The sequence below is a fragment of the Pezoporus occidentalis genome, unplaced genomic scaffold (assembly GCF_034315485.1).
Source record: "Pezoporus occidentalis ecotype Australia unplaced genomic scaffold, CSIRO_AGI_Poc_V1 ctg95, whole genome shotgun sequence".
NCBI lineage: Eukaryota > Metazoa > Chordata > Aves > Psittaciformes > Psittacidae > Pezoporus > Pezoporus occidentalis.
In genome coordinates, this window is record NW_026916315.1 from 2,236,843 (window position 1) to 2,255,771 (window position 18,929).

The window sequence follows — 18,929 nt, forward strand, 5'->3', positions numbered from 1 at the left end:
GTGATTCCTGCCTTGGAACATACGTCAGGCTGGCAAACAGTGCCAGATGTTTAAATAGCAGCCAGTTTAGTTGAACACATGAGAAACCTCTCTAATTTCAATGTTCTTCTGAAAGAAAGCAAAACAAAGCTTCCATCCCTCTGAGCGGTTCAATAGCTATTGGCAAAATTACCAGATCCAGGATGTCGCTTCCCCGTGTCCAATTTCATAAAAATCAGTGGACAGACACTGAACTGCTGCAGGCCCTGGTGCATTTTTATTTACTCACACAGACTGATCAGTCTTCCCTGTGCAGTTTTGCCTATTTCCCAGCTGTGAAACAGCCAAAATACCTGCTCTTGTTTTTCTATTTGAACTTGGAATTAGATGGTAAACTAAAAATGGTTAAACAGCAAGAAAAAAAAACAACCAAATCCTCATTTCTATACTTAAGCTTGAGTATTCTGCAAGCATATTTGCTATTGCAACTGGTGAGGGGAAAAGGAAAATAAATCAAAGCTTGCCACGCAACCCCAATATTATACATATATATATATATTTAATACAATTCAAATTAAAGGATGCTTTTAAAAAAGAAATGCACCTTATTATCTTCCCAGTATGTTTTGGCTCTCACAGGTAACAGAAGCTTGGGAGATCAGCCCAATAGAGCAGATGAATTCTATCACAAGCAGCAGTCTAAATGTGTATCGTTTCTCTGGCAATAATCTACAGCACTGGCACAGCTATGCTGACAAAAGAACATCCATCCTCCTAATGAACAAGTGTCATTCACCAGCTAAAAACTGTACCTTGACTCAGTTTTGACACAGGAGAGTTAAGTACTACTGGGCAGCCAGTAGTAAGCACACAGTATACTTACTTGGGCTATCAGTCAAGTCTGAATACAGAATGAGAGAACATCAAGATGCCTCAGCAATACAAGTTATAAACCCTCTGCGGCAGTGAGTGCCTTGAAAAGCTTTCACTAAGAGCTCTTAAAACTAGCACAGAAAAATATCTCATCAGTTTCATTACCCTTACCTCAATTAAAATTTTCCCTACATCATTCTAGTGGTCACTAAGTAACAGTTAAAATTATAAATAGTATGATAACACATGCAGACTTTTATACCCAAGAACAGTACAAGAGGTGAATCAAACTACTGTATTAACTTACTGTATTAACTAGAAATAAAGCTAGTCAGGCCAAGAGAGGCTGTTCCTGTACCCTCAGTAACAACACTGGTGCATGCGGGATTGTGGATAACTTCCATTGAAACATGTGATGCCAGTGTGGGACACCCAGCTGTGCCAGGCTGGAAGAAAAGGGTGTACACAGGCACTGAAAAAGATTCTCAAGAATCAGAAAAAGGGATGAGGTTTGCAGCTGGTGCAGCTAGTACCCTCAGAGAGCAGTCCTGTGCTTCACTGCCACGGCCTGTGTAACAGGACAATACGCCAAACCCTTGCTTTGACCACACCACACTCAGAATCTGGCCCCATGGTTGGCAGGACAAGGAGAGGCGCAGGGTGCTCTCCCTGGCTAGCACGGAATACCTGGCCATAGGGATCAAGCATGCTGGCACCCATGTCACTGCCCATTTCAGACCTGAGGCACTGGCATCTTCCCAACCGCCAGCCAACACAGTCACCTCCACCTCCTTTGCTAGTTTACTGTAAGACAGAAGCATCAGATGGAATAGCAAGAAGAGCAGTGCAAGAGTCATACATTACTTTTAAGCAATCTACTTGGACACCCAGCCCTCCATAAAATAGATTTTCTTAGTTATGACAAGATCATAGGCTTGCAAAAAATATTTCTTTCTACCACTTACCTTTTACATCAAACTGCCATTTATTAAATGATACAAACTGTTCACTGCTCAACAGTGTATCCTGGGTAATTAAGAATTCACATTAGCTGCTTGCCATGCAAGCTACAGCAATCTCTCTGAAACTTCCCTTGCAACCCAGCAACCCTACTGCTCACAGTGCCCACTTGAATGGGGAGTGAGGGACGGAGGAAGAAACAAGGGCTTTAACTAAACCTCCCTTAATCTACCTAATTCTTCTGCTGAAGCAGCTCAGGACTGTAGTGTGTTCCCACTATTCAGAAGGCAAAAAACTAATTCAATTAAGACTCACCAGGCTAGGCTTTTCATGGTTTAGTGTGAGGTGTCCCTGCCTATGGCAGGGGTTTGGAACTAAATGATGTTAAGGTCCTTTCCAACCCTAACTGTTCTACGATTCTATAATTTATCAGGCCTGAAGAATCTGGACTGAGGAAGAAATCAGTGGCCAGGCCTGCCCTCTGCCACCTTTGTATAATTCTGTCTCTTTCCTCACAGGCTACTGCCTTGCCTCATAATAGTGATGTTAACTGTGACAGATCTAACTCAGTAAAGTGGGTGATTTTTCTCGTTAGAGAATCTCACCAGATCTCAGTCTCTACCAATAAAAGACAGGAGACATGTGAAAGCAGGGGGGTAGGGAGGGGAAAGGAAAGGGAGACATGGGACACAACACCTCACCAGAAAAGGAGAGGTGGGTCAACACTACTCAGATCTATGGAAGAAGACTGGAATCTACCAGGCAAGTTCAGAAAAAAATAAAGTCAATTAAGAGTTTCTGATGGAAAAACTTATTTTGTGAATTTGCTGAAGATGCAAAGAATTGTTACACTGGATCTCTGGGGCATCTTTGTTCCATTTATATCCTAATGATCTGGACTCTAGTCTTTGGCTGGCATCCTCTAAATGCTGCTGTGATACCAAAGCCCATAGTAACCCTTAGGGATACAAAAGCAGTGAGAACTCTGCATGTAGCTTTGGCTATTTAGCTCCAAATAGTCCTTTTCCTTCTCCAGACAAGAAGAAACCCTTTGGATCAAATTCTTAAGATGAGAGTACCTTGGCATATCCTGAAAAAGGAACAGTGACAATACAAATATTCTAGACAGGAATTTATCTCCCAGAGAATTAAGAGGCCAGGCTGAAGAAAAACATTCACTGGTAATTGAAGCAAGGGGAAACGCTTTGTTCAGCATGTTTCTGCCAAAGCACAAGTAATTCAGCCTGCCTTAAAGCAGTCTCCTTTCCTGTGCTTTTGCTCTTGGCACACCTCTTTTTAATTGAGTGCTTTTAAGATTTCATTTAGCATCTCTGTTTTATTGGGTGGAGTAATATTTTATTTCACTTCTGCAATACCTAATAGGTTCATTGCTGTAAGAACCAGGAACTACAATTAGACATAAGTAGTACTTTGAAAATCTGTGGACTGAATTTATAGCAACAGATCTTAACCTTTGCTTAATTTCCTTTATATGTTTTCAAAGGACATTACTTTCATGTAACAAAAATATCATTGTCACTCTGTACCACTCTTCCAGAAAATCAAAGCTCTGGTGAGAATGTTTGTTTTGGCCATGAAACCTACTGTGGCACACAGAATTCACAACAGTGCTCCAAGTACTCAGGTTTTCTAATAAAATGCAGACCTAGGGACATCTTTCTTTTCAAGCATCAAAAAACTGTATCTCCCCGTCTACCCTTAGCACAACACCAAAGGCTGTATGTACACTGCAGATTTAATACAGACATGATGGAGCTGTCCACAAATGTTTGAAAATATGAGAACTACAGAAGTGCTAGTTATCAACTCAACGCAATTAAGCTTCTGAACTATTTTTCTCCATTGATACACAGTCGAATCACTCCCTCCTGCAAAACTTTTCTCTCGTGACCTTGCAATTTGCACTTTCAAATTCACAGAAGATTTAGGAAATCGGTATCAATCCAGGGAAAGGAAAGCTTTTTAGAATAATCTGCCTACTCAGATTAAAATAATCTGCAAGCCTTTCACACAGAACCACATTTCAAATCCTGGCAAATTACAACTTGCTCATATCCATGTAACAGCAATGTCAAAGAAAATACTTACCTGCCTTTTATTATCCACTTAAGAGTTATTAAAAAAAAAAATCTTAGAGCATTTTAAAAACCCTACAGGACCTGGATTTACAAGCTCTCAATTACACAAATTCAGAAAAAAAGACCTTGTACGAGCCAGAACCTTTACTGTAAAGAACTGTAATGTTTGCATGCCACTCATTTTTAGATTGCTTTCAAAGCCTTTAATTTTCCTGTGGCTGAGCTGCAAAAAAGCCTCATAAAATGGAAACAAAGACTTGGAATCTTATGTTTGTTTCTCCTTTTCTTTCTAACTGTACTTAGAAATGGCTTAGTAACACACAATGGCTTAAATTACAACTTTCATAATGATGGCCACAGTGTAACACAGCAACTGCAGAGCAAATATGCCTAGTTTGACTTGAGAATCATTTGGGTTTTTACCTCTGCTGATTTAAGCAAAGTTCTTGTAACAAGATGCTCTGTAAAAAGAAAGGCGGGGAATGGCAAAAAACACCCCCACTCATCTTCCCTATGTCCCTCCTACAAATGACAGCTTTTTATTTATCCAAATGATTTCTCTTACGGTACTTTGGTTAATCCAGTATGTCCTAAAATGCTGTCTCAAACCCTATCGGATGTGGTCAGTAACTGACTTACCGATACATCTCTTGTGAAACACACTCATAAAGCTCCTCAGCAGTGAATTTCATACTGTTATTTACCTAAAACAAAGAACAAAAAATTAACATAGTTATTTATCAAGTATCAAATATAGATTAAAATTATACAGCTGGTGTTAATAGATATGGTTAACATATTACCTAACAGGCTCTCAAGTTGAGACACTACATTAAAAAGTCCTGTTCTGTATTATAAAATCTAATATTACAAACATAATTGCATATAATGGGTGTGATAGATATCACTCCAGCTCCATTTTTCTAACTATTTCTGCAGGAATCTAAAAGACCTTAAGTAATTAAATAATTCTTTTTCCCTTCCTAATTTACCCTATAGCACATTAAATAAATTCTGTTTTGTGTTAATTCCATAAATATAAGTATAGGCCTAAACCCCAAATATATTTGCCTGTATAAGAGAGGACCACAAATATGAATACATAATATACTGAATAGAAAAATACCTCTATTCTACTGCAAACATTCATTTCAATTTCTTTTCTTAAAGTCTTTAAGCACAGATTAGTTAAAATGTCAAGAATAACTGGTAATTTCAATTTATCTTTTTTCCTCTGAACTGCAGCCAATATTCTCCACAGAACTACTTCATGCAACGTGCTCTCTCTCTTCTCGAAATGACTAGATTAGGGATGTTTTGGTGACTTCAGCTTTGAGGCTTTTACTCTCAACAGCGAGTCATTCAGAAGAAATGAGTGCTCATAACATCAAGGAAGTAACTCAAATACCAGTAGAGATTTGAATACCTTTTGGTAGGTGCCAAGCAAAAAAATGTGGGTTTATGTCCAATGCCTAATAAATGACAGCAAATCTTCAAAATTCTAGCTTAGTGGAAACACAACGATGAGACACCCAAGCTCATAACTACCTTAAATAAAAAACTGTAACTTAAGTGTATCTGACAAAACTTTAAGAAAACTTCATACCTCATTGCTTATAAGGAAGTTATAGAGGGCCCAAATATCTTGGAAACTACTGGTTGGGGTCAAAATTCTGAAAAATAAAAGGTTTGGGATATTTTAAGCAAGTATAAAAGAATTCTATGGCAGAGGTAAAAATAGTCAGAAATGCTCCATGGGAAAAAGTCCCCTAATTAATTTCTTTAAACAAAAAGTAAATTATGATCATTGAAGAATTTTCCCTTCCACCTATCCCTTTCCACTCCTCTAAAAGAATTAAATGAGCTTATTATATCTGTGAGGACTTTCTATGAGGGTTCTTCCTAATTAAAAATTCAACTGATGTTTTTATGAGCAGTTTCTCTACATAGACAGGAAGAAAACCAGCAATAATAAAAAGCCTTTTGTTTCACATAAGCAAAGCCTGCTGTATGGATGTGGAACAACAGAAAAGTGGCACGCAATACAAAACTTTCCCACACTAGCTAAAGCTTTAACTCATTCCCTCCAGTGTGCAGCTCAAATGCTACAATTTACATACCATTTTTGCTACTTCTAATAATAACCAATTCCCGCCCACTGAGAGGTGAAAATGGGATTTGACAGTTGAAGAGAGTTGTCTTTATGATGAACCCAGTATCATGTGAAATACTGCTATTTTATTTAGCCACAGATGCACACAGCAGTCAGCGACATCTCAGCCTTCCCCAAAATCTAGTCCTTGTTCACCATGTTAAAGCCGAGACACCACCCAAAGAAAAAATCATCAGCTTTGATGTCTCTGTAAGGTGTTGTTAAGTTCTGAGACATGTACACCCTTTACTGCAAGGCTTCACAAGTGACCCAATGAGGAAATTATTCTCTCAAGAATTAATTATCCCAATCTATTTAAGCAGATGTGATTCAGTTATACCCCAGCATAACTTCATTTGCATTCACTAGGAAAAAAAGAACCCTCCTAAACATTGCAAAATGTACATTAGAATGTATATTAAAAACATGTAACACTTTACATATATTAAAAAGTACTGATAAAATTCTGCCTTAAGTTTTAAGTAAGTAATTAAAGATTAAGAAAATTATTGGATTTGGATTGGGGGTGTGTCTGTGAGGGGAATAATCTAATAATCTTTTTGGGAAGCTCTATTTACTTTCCCATGGGAAAGTGCCCACATTCTCCCTACCCTCCCCTTTACAAACTGTAAGCCTTCATAAATGAATTAATTAGGAATTGGAAAACAAAACAAAACGCAAACAAACCCACACAAAAAAAAAACCCAACATAACCCCCCAGAAAACTAACAGAATAAGTTAAAAATCCCAGTTAAAAGAGAAAAAGGCCCTGTCTTTTAAACAGGCTAGAAGACTGTGACACACCACAGGATTTATTGTAACTTGGAAGTCCACTGCTTATCTTCATCATGATTTCACATAGGAATCACTGTTACAAAAATCAGTCCCACATTCTTTCCCCCTTCGCAGGAACATGCACTCAGAACTTTTTTTCTCAAACTAAAACACTTAACCTGCCAACTAGAAATCGGCAAGAGAACCAACTGGCCACTTTTCCTACATACACCTTCAGCTGCTGCCTCAGTGAGAAAGCCATCAACTCTGACAGCATAAAACCCCAGCAGAGACAATCTGGCAAGTATCCTTTGAAACGCTGGGAATCTTGGCAGCTTGAACTTCATCACAGCTAAGATTCCCACTGACCAGCTCCATGTAGCCATTAGCCAGCAACCCTGTCTGTATGTGATAATACATCAGCTTTAGCTATCAGACCAGTCATCTGCAACATAAATAAATGAGTATACCTAAGCCTGGGAAAGTGGGATTGCTATTGCTGATGATTTTTATATCACTATTTCATGCCTTCCATTTTATGAAAAAGGAGGAAAACTTGCATGCTTATTTTAATAAAACTGAATGCAGAACCATGCAGAACATTAAAGGTAAGATATTACTTTACTGATGCCCATTACATGTTGCTACACAATATGCCAGGACAAAATACGTTCATCACTGTATTTTTCCTGATGTGCACATATGCAAGACTGCTGGATATGTAAGGGTGCTGCCACAGTTGAGCTGCTGCTAGGAAACTGAGCCAGGTTAAATTTTCTTTAGGAAGGATGGAGAGTGAGGGGAACGGGCAGCTGGTGAGAGAAGGATCTGTATTAATCACGGGCTTCTGGATTTTGTTGATGGAAAATGTACATGCAAGCTACAAAAAGGTGAAGGAACAGACAGCACAAAGGCAGGATTAAATGGTGCTGCCTTTCTCTTTGACTATAGGGCATCTCCACATGGCTACTTCTCTGTTCACCTGACTTCTAACCTTCTAGGAGAGAGAAGTGTCTAGAAACTTCAAGTTTCACTCCACAGTTCTTAGCAAGGCTACATTTAAAGAAAACTAATTTGAAAGCAATTTTCAAAGCAATATTAGACTATAAATCGAAGGTCACATTTAGACACCTGGTTTTGCACAGATCTTTAAATGTACTGTATGAAAGCAGCCAACATGCTACCTACATGTTCTTTCCCTTAACACCATGAAAGCACCAGCACTGTACATGCTCCATTTGATCTTTTCTCACTGAAGGGAGCACTTTCCAACAATCACTAGAGAACCAGAATCTTGACACCAGTTAGGATGCCACAGACTTAAAAATTATTCCATTGAATTTTCCTAAACAATTCACCTTAGATACTTAATAAAGTACCCTTCACTACTCTTCTTATTCATTTTTCGTCAGGGCATCAAATTGAAAAATCATACTTATTTTTGTACTGATGATCAAAGCGTATTAGCAAACAGCTAACATTAGCAGTTTAGCTCACTGTAAGATAGCAGACCTCAGGTGGATGTACAAACCAGCTGTGCTTCTGGTTCTTTGGGAAACTAACAAACAAAAACTGAAGTAGAATAAGCATACAAGTAACAATGTTAAATCCTGTAACTTATTTCATGGTGTTTGCTGGGATTATGACAACAATTGCTTCTGCACTTGTAACATGAAATGAGAAGTCTGACATTTGACTCAAAGTGTTCCAATATCTTCAAAGAAAAGACATGCTGTTTTCAAGGAAGAACCGCTGCTACACATGGAGTACTGGAAAGAAGCTGGCCGAACAAAAAGCTTGCACCATAACTTCCCCCACAAATTCTTAACAGGCCAGCATTCCTAAAACATGCTTATTGCAGTTTTCAACTAAACAGAAGTGGAAGACAAGCTCCACTCTTCAAATATATTTTTCTGTAGAAATCGGCAACACATTTGTGTCTGCAAAGAAATGATTTCACACTACCACTGCTGTCTACTGGTTTTAATCATTTTGTGTTCTTTCTTCTCCTGTAGCCACCATTCTGTGTTATGGAAAACAGAAATTTTAAGAGATGATGTACATTGGGAAATCCGGACATGCTTGCATACACATCAACGCTGCATTCACCACTTCATTAAATCAAGCTGATCTCATTTTCACCAAAGTTTCTTAGTGAAATCAAGTCTGCCTCAGCTATAGAACTATGACTAAAGAACACCTTCTAATAATACATGAAGCAAATGGGCTCTTATGTAAATGCTTCTAATGAGTAATGTAAATTTCAGTATTGTGACCACTGCAGTATTAGCCATTGCTTTTTCTTCTCTCAAAACATGACGTCAAAAGGATTTCAAAAGCAGACTGGAAATCCACTTTGCCTATCCTATCAGCACAGCCATGCAAAACCAAACTACAAAACGACTCCATGTTATGAACTTCAACTCTGATTTAATCAAACATCATGCACTGAGCAGGTGTGTTGGCAAGGATGCTGGATGACATGAAACCTGGATTGCCACTAGAATGCAATTTGTTGATCAAGCTAAAACCTATATAACATGGTTCCAGGCAGTTTTCTTAAAATCTTTAGCACAAGGTATTGAAGAGCATGTCATAGAAAGACACAAAAAGTTACTATGGGTATCAATGGCTACACAACAGAGCTTAGGTACTGTTCTTGGGACAGAAAGGACAATGGACAGAGTCAGACTTAATCACTGCTATCTCATAAGCAGTAGAGCTTTCCAAACCACTCAGAATGGTTCTTTACTTACTGTCCTGTTACTAATTGGATGCTAAATGCACGTATGGAGTGTAATATATGATAAAAAAAATGGAAATTAATAGGAAATAGTTCATGCTGCGATTCCTCACTTGTACATTGAGAAGATATGGGAAAGAAAGCTTATTCGGAAAGGATCGCCAAAATACCTTATAAAATAGAAGGGAAAAAAAAAACCCTCAACTTGCAAGACAATCTGGCAGTGAAAGCAGGTCAGCCTGCCAACTGCTCACAGACACTAAAATCCTGGGCAATGACAAGTAAAGCATACAGATAAAAGTCCTATGAGACTATGGGGTAATCACAAATTTGGGCAAACCCCTGTACCTCAGCATCTGTCACTGAGCCATTCCTCTTTAACAGTTCCGTGTAATTGCCTGTGGTGTAAGACTGTCATAAAGCATTAACCAATTCAACAAATCCGTGTAGATAATCAAAAAGCCATATGGTTTAAATGTATAAAAGGCAACTCAACCTGTTAAAAACCCCATTTAACCTCACTGTCAGAATATCAGGAAGCAAAAAAGATGAGAAATGGAAAACCAAACTTCTGTGTAGCTTACTAACAAATTCTCGTTACACTGCACTGCAATAAGGGACTCAAACTGGTGTTAACAATGATCAATACATGCCAGAGTTTTTTTTCCAACATAAACCTATTGGGGAATAAGGGATTTTTTTCCAAAATGAAGTCAAGTTCATGCTTTCTTCTATTGTGGAAGTACTTCAGATGTCAGATCCTAGTGCTGCTTTGCCTAGATGCCTAGTCTCTAGCTTTACAAAGTCAGAAAGGACCATACCTTTTATCACACTAACTCACTTATTCGAATTTTTCTGCTTTCTGGAATGGTTTAAAGGCAACAAGGCTTAAGCAGCTGCCACAGCATCACCTCTGCCCTGCACCTTGTGAAGTGCTGGCCAATTTCAGCTGTATTTGGCAGAGGCAGAGTACTTGAAACTTTTACACTTCTTACAGCTTTGATTAAAATAGGAGGAAGTATGAAAGACAGATTTTGGCCCTGGCAGCAGAGAAGGCTGTAGGCAAGATCAAATATAAAAGGAGATGGCAAAGAATCCATGTAGGAAAGGAAATGATAGAACTAGGAGAAAACCTTCTGTCAGATACTATGCATGTTCAACTTTATCAGACATGATAATTAAACTAAAGGATACAATACTACAGAAAGATAAGCTCTGAAACTGCTATTACTGATGTAAAGTAGTTGATTTCTTAGTAACTAAGAGGATGTTCCTGTACCACTGCTGACACCTGGAGAGGGACATTTCTACATGCAACACTTCTCCACAAGATGCTTTACACGTCATCTAACTGTAATCCTGCTCTCAGTGGTGCCAATCTGTGTGGTTAAAAAGCTCCATGGATGCTGTAAAACCTCCTCTTGCTCACAATTCACGAGTTACACAAATTATGTTACACATCTTGTTCAGGGATCAGAAGATAGCTGATGGGTAGGTAGCACTGTTAGCCATATCTACCCCTAAGAAAAGGAAGAGGGAACCACGCTCCATGTTGTATAATGATTCAATGCGGTATTTCCAACAGTCAATTTCTTATTCACAGCAAACTGTTTACTATGGGACACTGCACAAAGCCCAGCACTTTGAGATTGAAATTTACATGTGAAGTAATTCAACTGTTCTCCTTTAGCGGCTCAAGAATATTTCAGGTTTCACTTAAGCAAATAAAAAAATAAAAATCAAACAGCTGCTGATAGGAAAGTCTGATACTTTTTGAACTAGGAGTTAAACTCCATTTTATTTCCAGAAGGAAACTACATGTGGAAGTAGAGCTCTTAATCTAGACTTTATGATAGAAATTACTAAATCCCATGAAAGTCTGAGAGAAGGAAGACAGTTCTCTAACTAGGCACCATGAAAATATTAGTTCCTTTACTGATCACCTGAATAAACAAAGAGGAAACAGTTTCTCTGCATCTGTAAAATTTTGTTTTTAAGTTAGTAAAACTGTAAAACTGATTTTATATTATTTAATCCCAAAATATTCAATTTAGTGATCAGTTCTGGTACAGTAATGCTTACCTGCGCTACTGAGATCTTAAAGATAGTTTTAATACAGCTGATGCTGTATTAGTACAAATATTTAGAAGTACTGTATCTAAGAATACATGCTGTAAATTGTGAGTGATTTTAAAGTTGGCTTGTGAACAGAACAATCATTTCTGTCAGCAGATGAAAAAAAACAAACTATAAATAGCTATCAATTCACCAAAGACTAAACTTTCTTTTTCTTTTCTGTTAACAAAGATTCCTTATCTAAAAGTAACTCGAGCAGGAAACATGAGGACACATAAAATTCCCTAGAGGTGCACCCAAACCTTTCAATCAGAAGTTGTATTTACCCAAGGGAAGAAGGAGGCTGGTTATACACAACTCACAACCACACTAGTTATTGTCTTTATTTTAGAGCTGAAATAATGTAAAACATTTATGGCATGCAGTATTCTAAAGTATAAATACCATTCTGCTACCAATGTTGTTAAAGGAAGAAGCAAAGATAATAGTATGACAAAAATACAAAAATAGGGTAAGATGCAAAAGCCATTAATACAACTTCTTCCACAAAATAGCTTTTTTTAATTATTATTTAATTTTTTTACTACCTATATGTGTCATAAACATGGTCTCTGACAGAGGCTCGAAGACCAGATTTGTCATAAACATGCCTCTGGTCATGAAGTATTGCTGTAGTAATTTCACTGGCAGTACCACTAATGTAGGTTTGTTGGGTTTTTTTTAATGAGGAAAGGTGTTACTACACACATTTATCTCAAAAAGTGTGATTGTGCTTTTCTGTTTTTAACAATCTGGAAATCTGAATTTTTAATGCAGTTGCACTTTCAATGTAACTTATTTGTAAAACTTGCAAACTTTCACAGATCAGTTTTTCTCTCCTTTGTTCTGGACAGCAAGGAATAGAAAGTAGAAAAAAAAAAAAACCCACAGTTTTATTTTATCACCAAAAGCTATATTACCTCCAAATATTCCAGCTAGAACTTCTTCACTACTTTTTCTCCAGATACCTCCTTTTCTGCAATCATACCATTAGGCTGACTATAAGCCACTGGAAGGTATATTTTCAAAATTCAAGAAAAAAAATATATACTGTAAGTTCAGTTTTAGAAATGCTGAATAACTTAGGCAAAACGAGCCTCACCCTTCCTTTTGTTGTTTAAATACTCTGTAATATACACAAACCTACAATGATTCATAAATATGACTTCTGACTCTTCGGAAAACCTACACAGAAGTCTAAGCTAAATATCTACACTCAAGACTAAATCAGAAGGGTACATGTCAGTGTCTCTCTGAATTCCTTGCTCCACGATGCCACCTACTGCAAGTCTGCGGAACCTACTGCAAATCTACGGAACAAACTCGAGGCAGGCATTTCCAAATGCAACTGCGCAGGAAAATTACTCCACTCTCAGAATCCTCTTGAATGTCTAAATAATGTATTTCAGTTTACAGGTACAAAAGAAAATTTTAAAGAGTATTAAAGGAATTTTTAAAGCTATTTCATCAATGTTACTGAGCGTCATGGGAATCACCTGGAACAGAAAACAGCCTCTCCATTTCAAATAATGCCACTTGACAGATTCCTGTTTAGCTTTGATCCAGATATTCTAATGGCTCTTAGCAATAATGTATATCTTTGTAAAGTAAATTTCACCGATATTTTTACTTTTACAGAACCCTTGCTTAAAGGAAAATACAGGAGGTAAGTAGCTTTCACCAAAGAGAAATACAAAATGTCTTCTGGTATCACCACCATTTCTGTTTGATAGGATTTATCCCGCTGTTAGTGCGCTGTACGTAAAATAATCAGACACAGCATGCAGGCTATAATGCTACTAATGCAGGGATGGTCTTTTATGCCTTTTTTTTTTTTTAATTACCGAAAGTCATGTAACCACACATAATAAATTGTAGTTTGGCATCAAAATATTTCAGTGACTTTTATGACTTCAGGTGACTCTTACTATCACTCGCTGCTATGAGGAGCTTAAATGCTTACCTACTAATTCCTTCACGGATATCATTCACAGCTGACATCAGTTTCTGCAGACCTAAAAGAGCTTCTTCAAATGAAGATTTTGCAGTCACAGTTACCGTGCCAGGGCCCAACTTTTGGAAAATTTCAATACTAATATTAAAAGGGAACAAAGAAGAGACATTGAAAAGCTGTTAACAAAAATTATCAAAATACAGAGAAACCCAGTATCTACTGTATGCACTGTATTTTGACTAATAAAAAAAAAACAACACCAAGGTCAAATGTAAATCTATAATAAAACCACATTATCTAAAATAGTCTTATAATAAATGGTAGAAAGACCACACTCTACAACTGTACTTCTCTGTTTAAAATTTTCCTTGGCAACTTTTACCTTTGACTTCTCACTAAACTTCACTTCAGAATGAAAGTCTTCAGGCACAACCTGCATACAACTAACTTTGCCTTTCTTAGAAGAGAAGTGTTAGGTTAAAGCAACAAAGTTTCCATCAGTTTTTCAAGCAGCTTCCTTTTCCAGATTTACTGGTATGGTCTTGACACCTTCCCTGCAATGGTTGCACTGGGAGGATGAGCTCCAGTGCACCCATGAAGAATTATCCCCACAGGTGCAAGGTAAGTAGTACTTTCTTGACATGAGCAAGAAGAGTGTGAAGTGACCTCTGATTCTAAAATTTTATCCTCTTTTTACAGTATGGTCCTTAACAGGTAGTAACAGCCAACAGTTCAGTTGCCTTTTCATTATAAAGTGGTACACTTGAAAGAGCTGTTCCTCAATGCCTATATGAAACCCTGAAGTTCACAGTTAGTATTCCAGTAATAGACCACATTAAGACTGCTCTCTGCCACACAGCTGACCCAAACACCACATCAAGCTGACATCAATTCAGATTTATCTGCACTGGTGTAAGCCAAGATGCTGGTGCAACTGTACAGTACATTCAAATGCCAGTGTAGAAATGGCATTGGTAGAGTTATTATCACTGTTTATTAGGCAAGTCTGTAACAGACCACTAAAAACAGAGCTCCTCTGTGAACCCAGCCCCTCCTTCAAAAAGATTTCAGATTAAGACTACAAAAAGAAAACACAATATCTATTCAGATTTTGTGAGAGTATCTGAAAGTATGGCATCTCAGTGATTTTCAAGCAGGTTTTTCAAAAATAACCAAAATAAAAATAATAGTAAATCACCTAGAGTTTAATTGCCTGCAATTTCAAATTTATATGAGAAAGGAAATTCATCACTAGATTCTGCATGTGGATTTTATACAGTGAAAGATTTTGCTTGACAAGAAAATACACTGTATTTCAAATTGATTAGATTTTTTGTTTGTTGTTGGTTTTTTTTTTTACAGAGTTTTCAATGCCATTTTCTCAGGCAACTTCAGCCACTGTCCAGAAAAAGAGCAGTAGACTAGACAAACTACTCGTGTATCCACATAACAATTTGCATGCTCCTAACTCCTTTGTGTGACAAGATGTGTGATTTTTTTTTTAATTTTTTTTACAATTTTGATTAATTACATTACTAACAGCATCTTCTCTAAAACGGGGGGGGGGGGGAAGGCAATTTCTAAAGTGTGCTTTTTTGAAAATTACCTAAGGTTACATAGAAGTTTTAACTTCTCCAGCATAACATACCTGTACAAGTTTATTGTATTCCATACACCTTCAAGGACTGACCAGATTTCCTGGTGCCTGCTTTCTTGAGATGCATGAAAGCTTGGATGTAACTTTTTTTCTTCAGAGCTTTGTAGATTTGGTGTCACTGCTTCCATTTTTTCACATACAGCATTTTCTGAAAGAACCATGATGTCTTCTGATAAATCCTGCTCATTGTCTGACCTCACCTTATAAAACAGTTTAGCAAATAAATAATGAATGCATTTGGCTCCCAGTTTAAGAGAACTTGAACACTTCTATATCTTTTTTAAAGCAATGCTCAAAAAAGCAGGACTAAACTCTTCTCAGCATAACTATCTTTTAGTTATGACAAGAATATGGTCTCTGCATCTAAAGCATCTTTCGGTCTTTCACTAAATCCTTCTTCTATATGTATATATTGGTATTTATACAGATAGGTAACTGAAGCAAAGGGAAGCCTTATGCCAAAGTTTCCCAGGCATGACAAGCAGGCATAAACAAGAACTGCTTCTTACTCTACTCAGTATCACGCAACATTTTCCTCTGCAACAGCACAAAGTATTTACAATATGTTATCATTTGGTAAACTGGTTCAGAAAATTTTTCTTAAACACATCTGTCAAAACCTAGTCTGTATAAGAGCAGTTCTCTGTGAAGTCAAACAATTGCCAGGACAAGGACAGGACAAAACCAGTTTTCAGACAGAAAGCCTGCTTCGTATAGCAGCACAGTTCACAGAACTGTGGATTAAGTGACTGACTGCAATGTGCACTGAAGTTACAGCACAGTAGGCAAGCAAGACTCCCAGATCTTTCTTCATCTCTCTGATCACCTTCTTCCTTTCCCTTGCAGCTTTCTCCAAAACTGAAAAAAACTTCTTAAGATATTCTGACCCATGTTCTTCCCCCTATACAGGAATATTTCAAGTCATCCATGCTCATTATCCCATTTTCATGCCATTACATATGGAACTAACAGTAACCACAAACCAAGACACTGAAATTTCTTCCACATCAACTCAGAAATCAGCTGGAAGACATACTTCTCAGAACACAAAAGGTGTAAGGACACACCCCCAATGACTACCACAAAGTACATGATAGAACAAGTCTTTTCTTTATGTGTAGCACCAGAGCTATCAAGGCAACAAAAGCTGAAATAGCACACTAGGAACATATACTAGGAATAACAGTAGTGGACCAATGTCAGACTAGAAACAACAACTTTAAGATTAAACATCCTTTTCCATCAGCTACAAACACAATGGAAAACTAAGACATTTTTCCTGAAAACAGCTAAATAATGATTTTCAGTCACCCCCCAATACTAACACATTTATATTAGGGGAAAAAAAAAAAAACAAACCAGAAAGTCTACCAAACAAAAGGCAGATATTTGCTATATTAAAAAGTTAAATTTGGGGTCTAGAGTGAAAACACTCTAGAAACAATATTTCCTGCAATAATTTGTTGAAATTATGGAAATAATTTAGAAATCTAAGCCAGGTTTATAATACAAACATAGAGCAATTTGAACATGTTAGCTGAACAAATACTGCAGCTCCCCTTACCTCTGTAAGTGTTTGGTATAGCTTATTCACTTCAGCATAAGCTTGAGGAAGTACACCATTATAGTCTGACCTTGAACTGAAAGCATGGAATAATTTTTTGGATTCCTCGAGCAAGATACACACTGTTGAAGGGTCAACTGGTTTACCTGGTATTTAGACATTATTATGGGGAGTGAAAAAAAAAAAGGCATATTTAATAATCAAATAGCTGAACTGAAGCACATAAAAAGCCTTGAAAATAGCTTAAGTATTACATAAAACATTCTCAAGAGCAACGTGTGAAACATAATCACTTCTTAGCCAAGTCTTCACCATTTATCCCAGGATCTGGCAACAGGATCAACTGCCATACCTGAAATAATTCTGCAGAACATATCTCAAAAGCAGTATCCCAAAAAAGGTATGTGTGTACAAAGCAAATTCTTAAAGATATCTTTAAATAAATGAAAGGGTTTGTTTCAGGGTTTTTTTGTTGGCTATTTTTGAAAACAAGCCTCCCTACCCTCATCATATTTAAGCAGTCATTACTTCTCTATAATTTACTTGGCAACTGCAGATCATTTTGCCACACATAACATTGTGGCAAAGGAGAGAGAAAGACTATTTGCTGTTTAAAAATAGAGACTTTGGTTACTATTAATACATATATTTACTAAATGTTTATCCCCCGATTTTTGCAGGTACATAACAGATGTTTGAAGTAAATTTTCACATGCCTGATAATGTCCATACAAACCAAAGTCAACAAGAAACCCACAAGCATTTCAGAGATTTTTTTTATTATTATTATTATTTTTGCAGGTCATATTTGGACCATTTGGGACCAGAGCCTGGGTACACCTGAACTTGGCATAAGGTCTTTCTCTTTAATACAATTCACAGCTCATCAATTCAATTCTGGCTTTAAGGCTACAAAAAGTGTTGGGATTTTGTCACCCATCCAGGGAATAAATTGTGGATCAATAGAAAAGTAGATGAGACTGCCCAAGGCATGGCTCCATTTGGACAGTCTCAAATTGAAAAAAAAAAAACAAACAAAACCCAAAACAAAAGCCATAGAAGATGGAACACATTACTATTTTAACATACAGAAGTAGATACTTTGAAAAGACACATACTTCTGTACTTAATAAACCAGAACAGTGTGACTTTTCTATAAGTTCATAATTAACATTCTCAGAGATTCTTACCTGTACAAAGGTGTCCATAGAGACATTCAATAGTTGAAAGCAAACTCCTTGGCACAATATAACCAAAAACAGCCACCCAGTGTTTTCTGTAACACTTCAGCAAGTTTGCTAATGTCCATGGTGGCTTCAGATACAGTATCTGAAAGATAATACGTTATAAATTCAAAGGCTGATTTTCATGTAGACATAATCCTATACATTTCACAGCTGCTCTGTTCTTCAATAAATATTATGATTTGTGCTTGCTGTAGTAGAATTTCAACGATTCCTCAGAAATATGCTATAATCAAATTTAACAAGTTTATTATTAGAAAAAATTTGATTCAGCAGCAGCATGGATTAAACAGTGATGCTCATGTAGAAGTCTTTAGTGTACAATCATTTTCATGATTTTTGGTTCCCCTTTCCTCAAAAGCTCCAAATATTCCAGTTATCTCTTGAAGCGATTTAATGTGTTATTTGTGTTCAAAAGCCAGAATAGTAAATACGCCTTTGATTTTCTAGTATCGTTAAAAAACAAAATTAAACACACTTTTCCTAGCTGTGACTATATATACATGAAGTCATATACACATATTGCAACAAAATTGAAATTTATTAATACCAAATGAAAACAGAGCTTGAAAAGATCCTAACAGAATTCAACGAAGATAATCAGAAGTGACTAAAAGCTTAACAGCTAATTGAAGTTCAACCTTGTGGAACAACAGTCATTCCACGTAAATTATTTTTTTTATGAAAGCCACAGAGGATTATCTACAATAAATTTAAACTTCTAGCTAACTCCTACCTGCTATAAGATGGAATCTAAAAGCATGGATAATTTGCAAGTGCCTTGTACCTAAGGATTTTTGAATACAATACTTTTG

The 18,929-nt window shown here is 36.9% G+C and overlaps 1 protein-coding gene across 6 annotated transcripts in view; it reads right to left on the minus strand.

The window, feature by feature from the left end:
* SWT1 (SWT1 RNA endoribonuclease homolog) overlaps positions 1 to 18,929 on the minus strand; it is a 35,857-nt gene that overhangs the window by 992 nt on the left and 15,936 nt on the right. For 5 of the 6 annotated variants that reach the window (XM_062606285.1, XM_062606288.1, XM_062606287.1 and 2 more), the window contains 6 exons: positions 18,061 to 18,199; positions 16,871 to 17,016; positions 15,298 to 15,506; positions 13,659 to 13,787; positions 5,518 to 5,584; positions 4,551 to 4,615 (listed from right to left, as the gene is read on the minus strand). In XM_062606285.1, the coding sequence (XP_062462269.1) occupies positions 4,551 to 4,615; positions 5,518 to 5,584; positions 13,659 to 13,787; positions 15,298 to 15,506; positions 16,871 to 17,016; positions 18,061 to 18,199 (755 nt within the window). The other variant, XM_062606289.1, reaches the window with a different exon arrangement.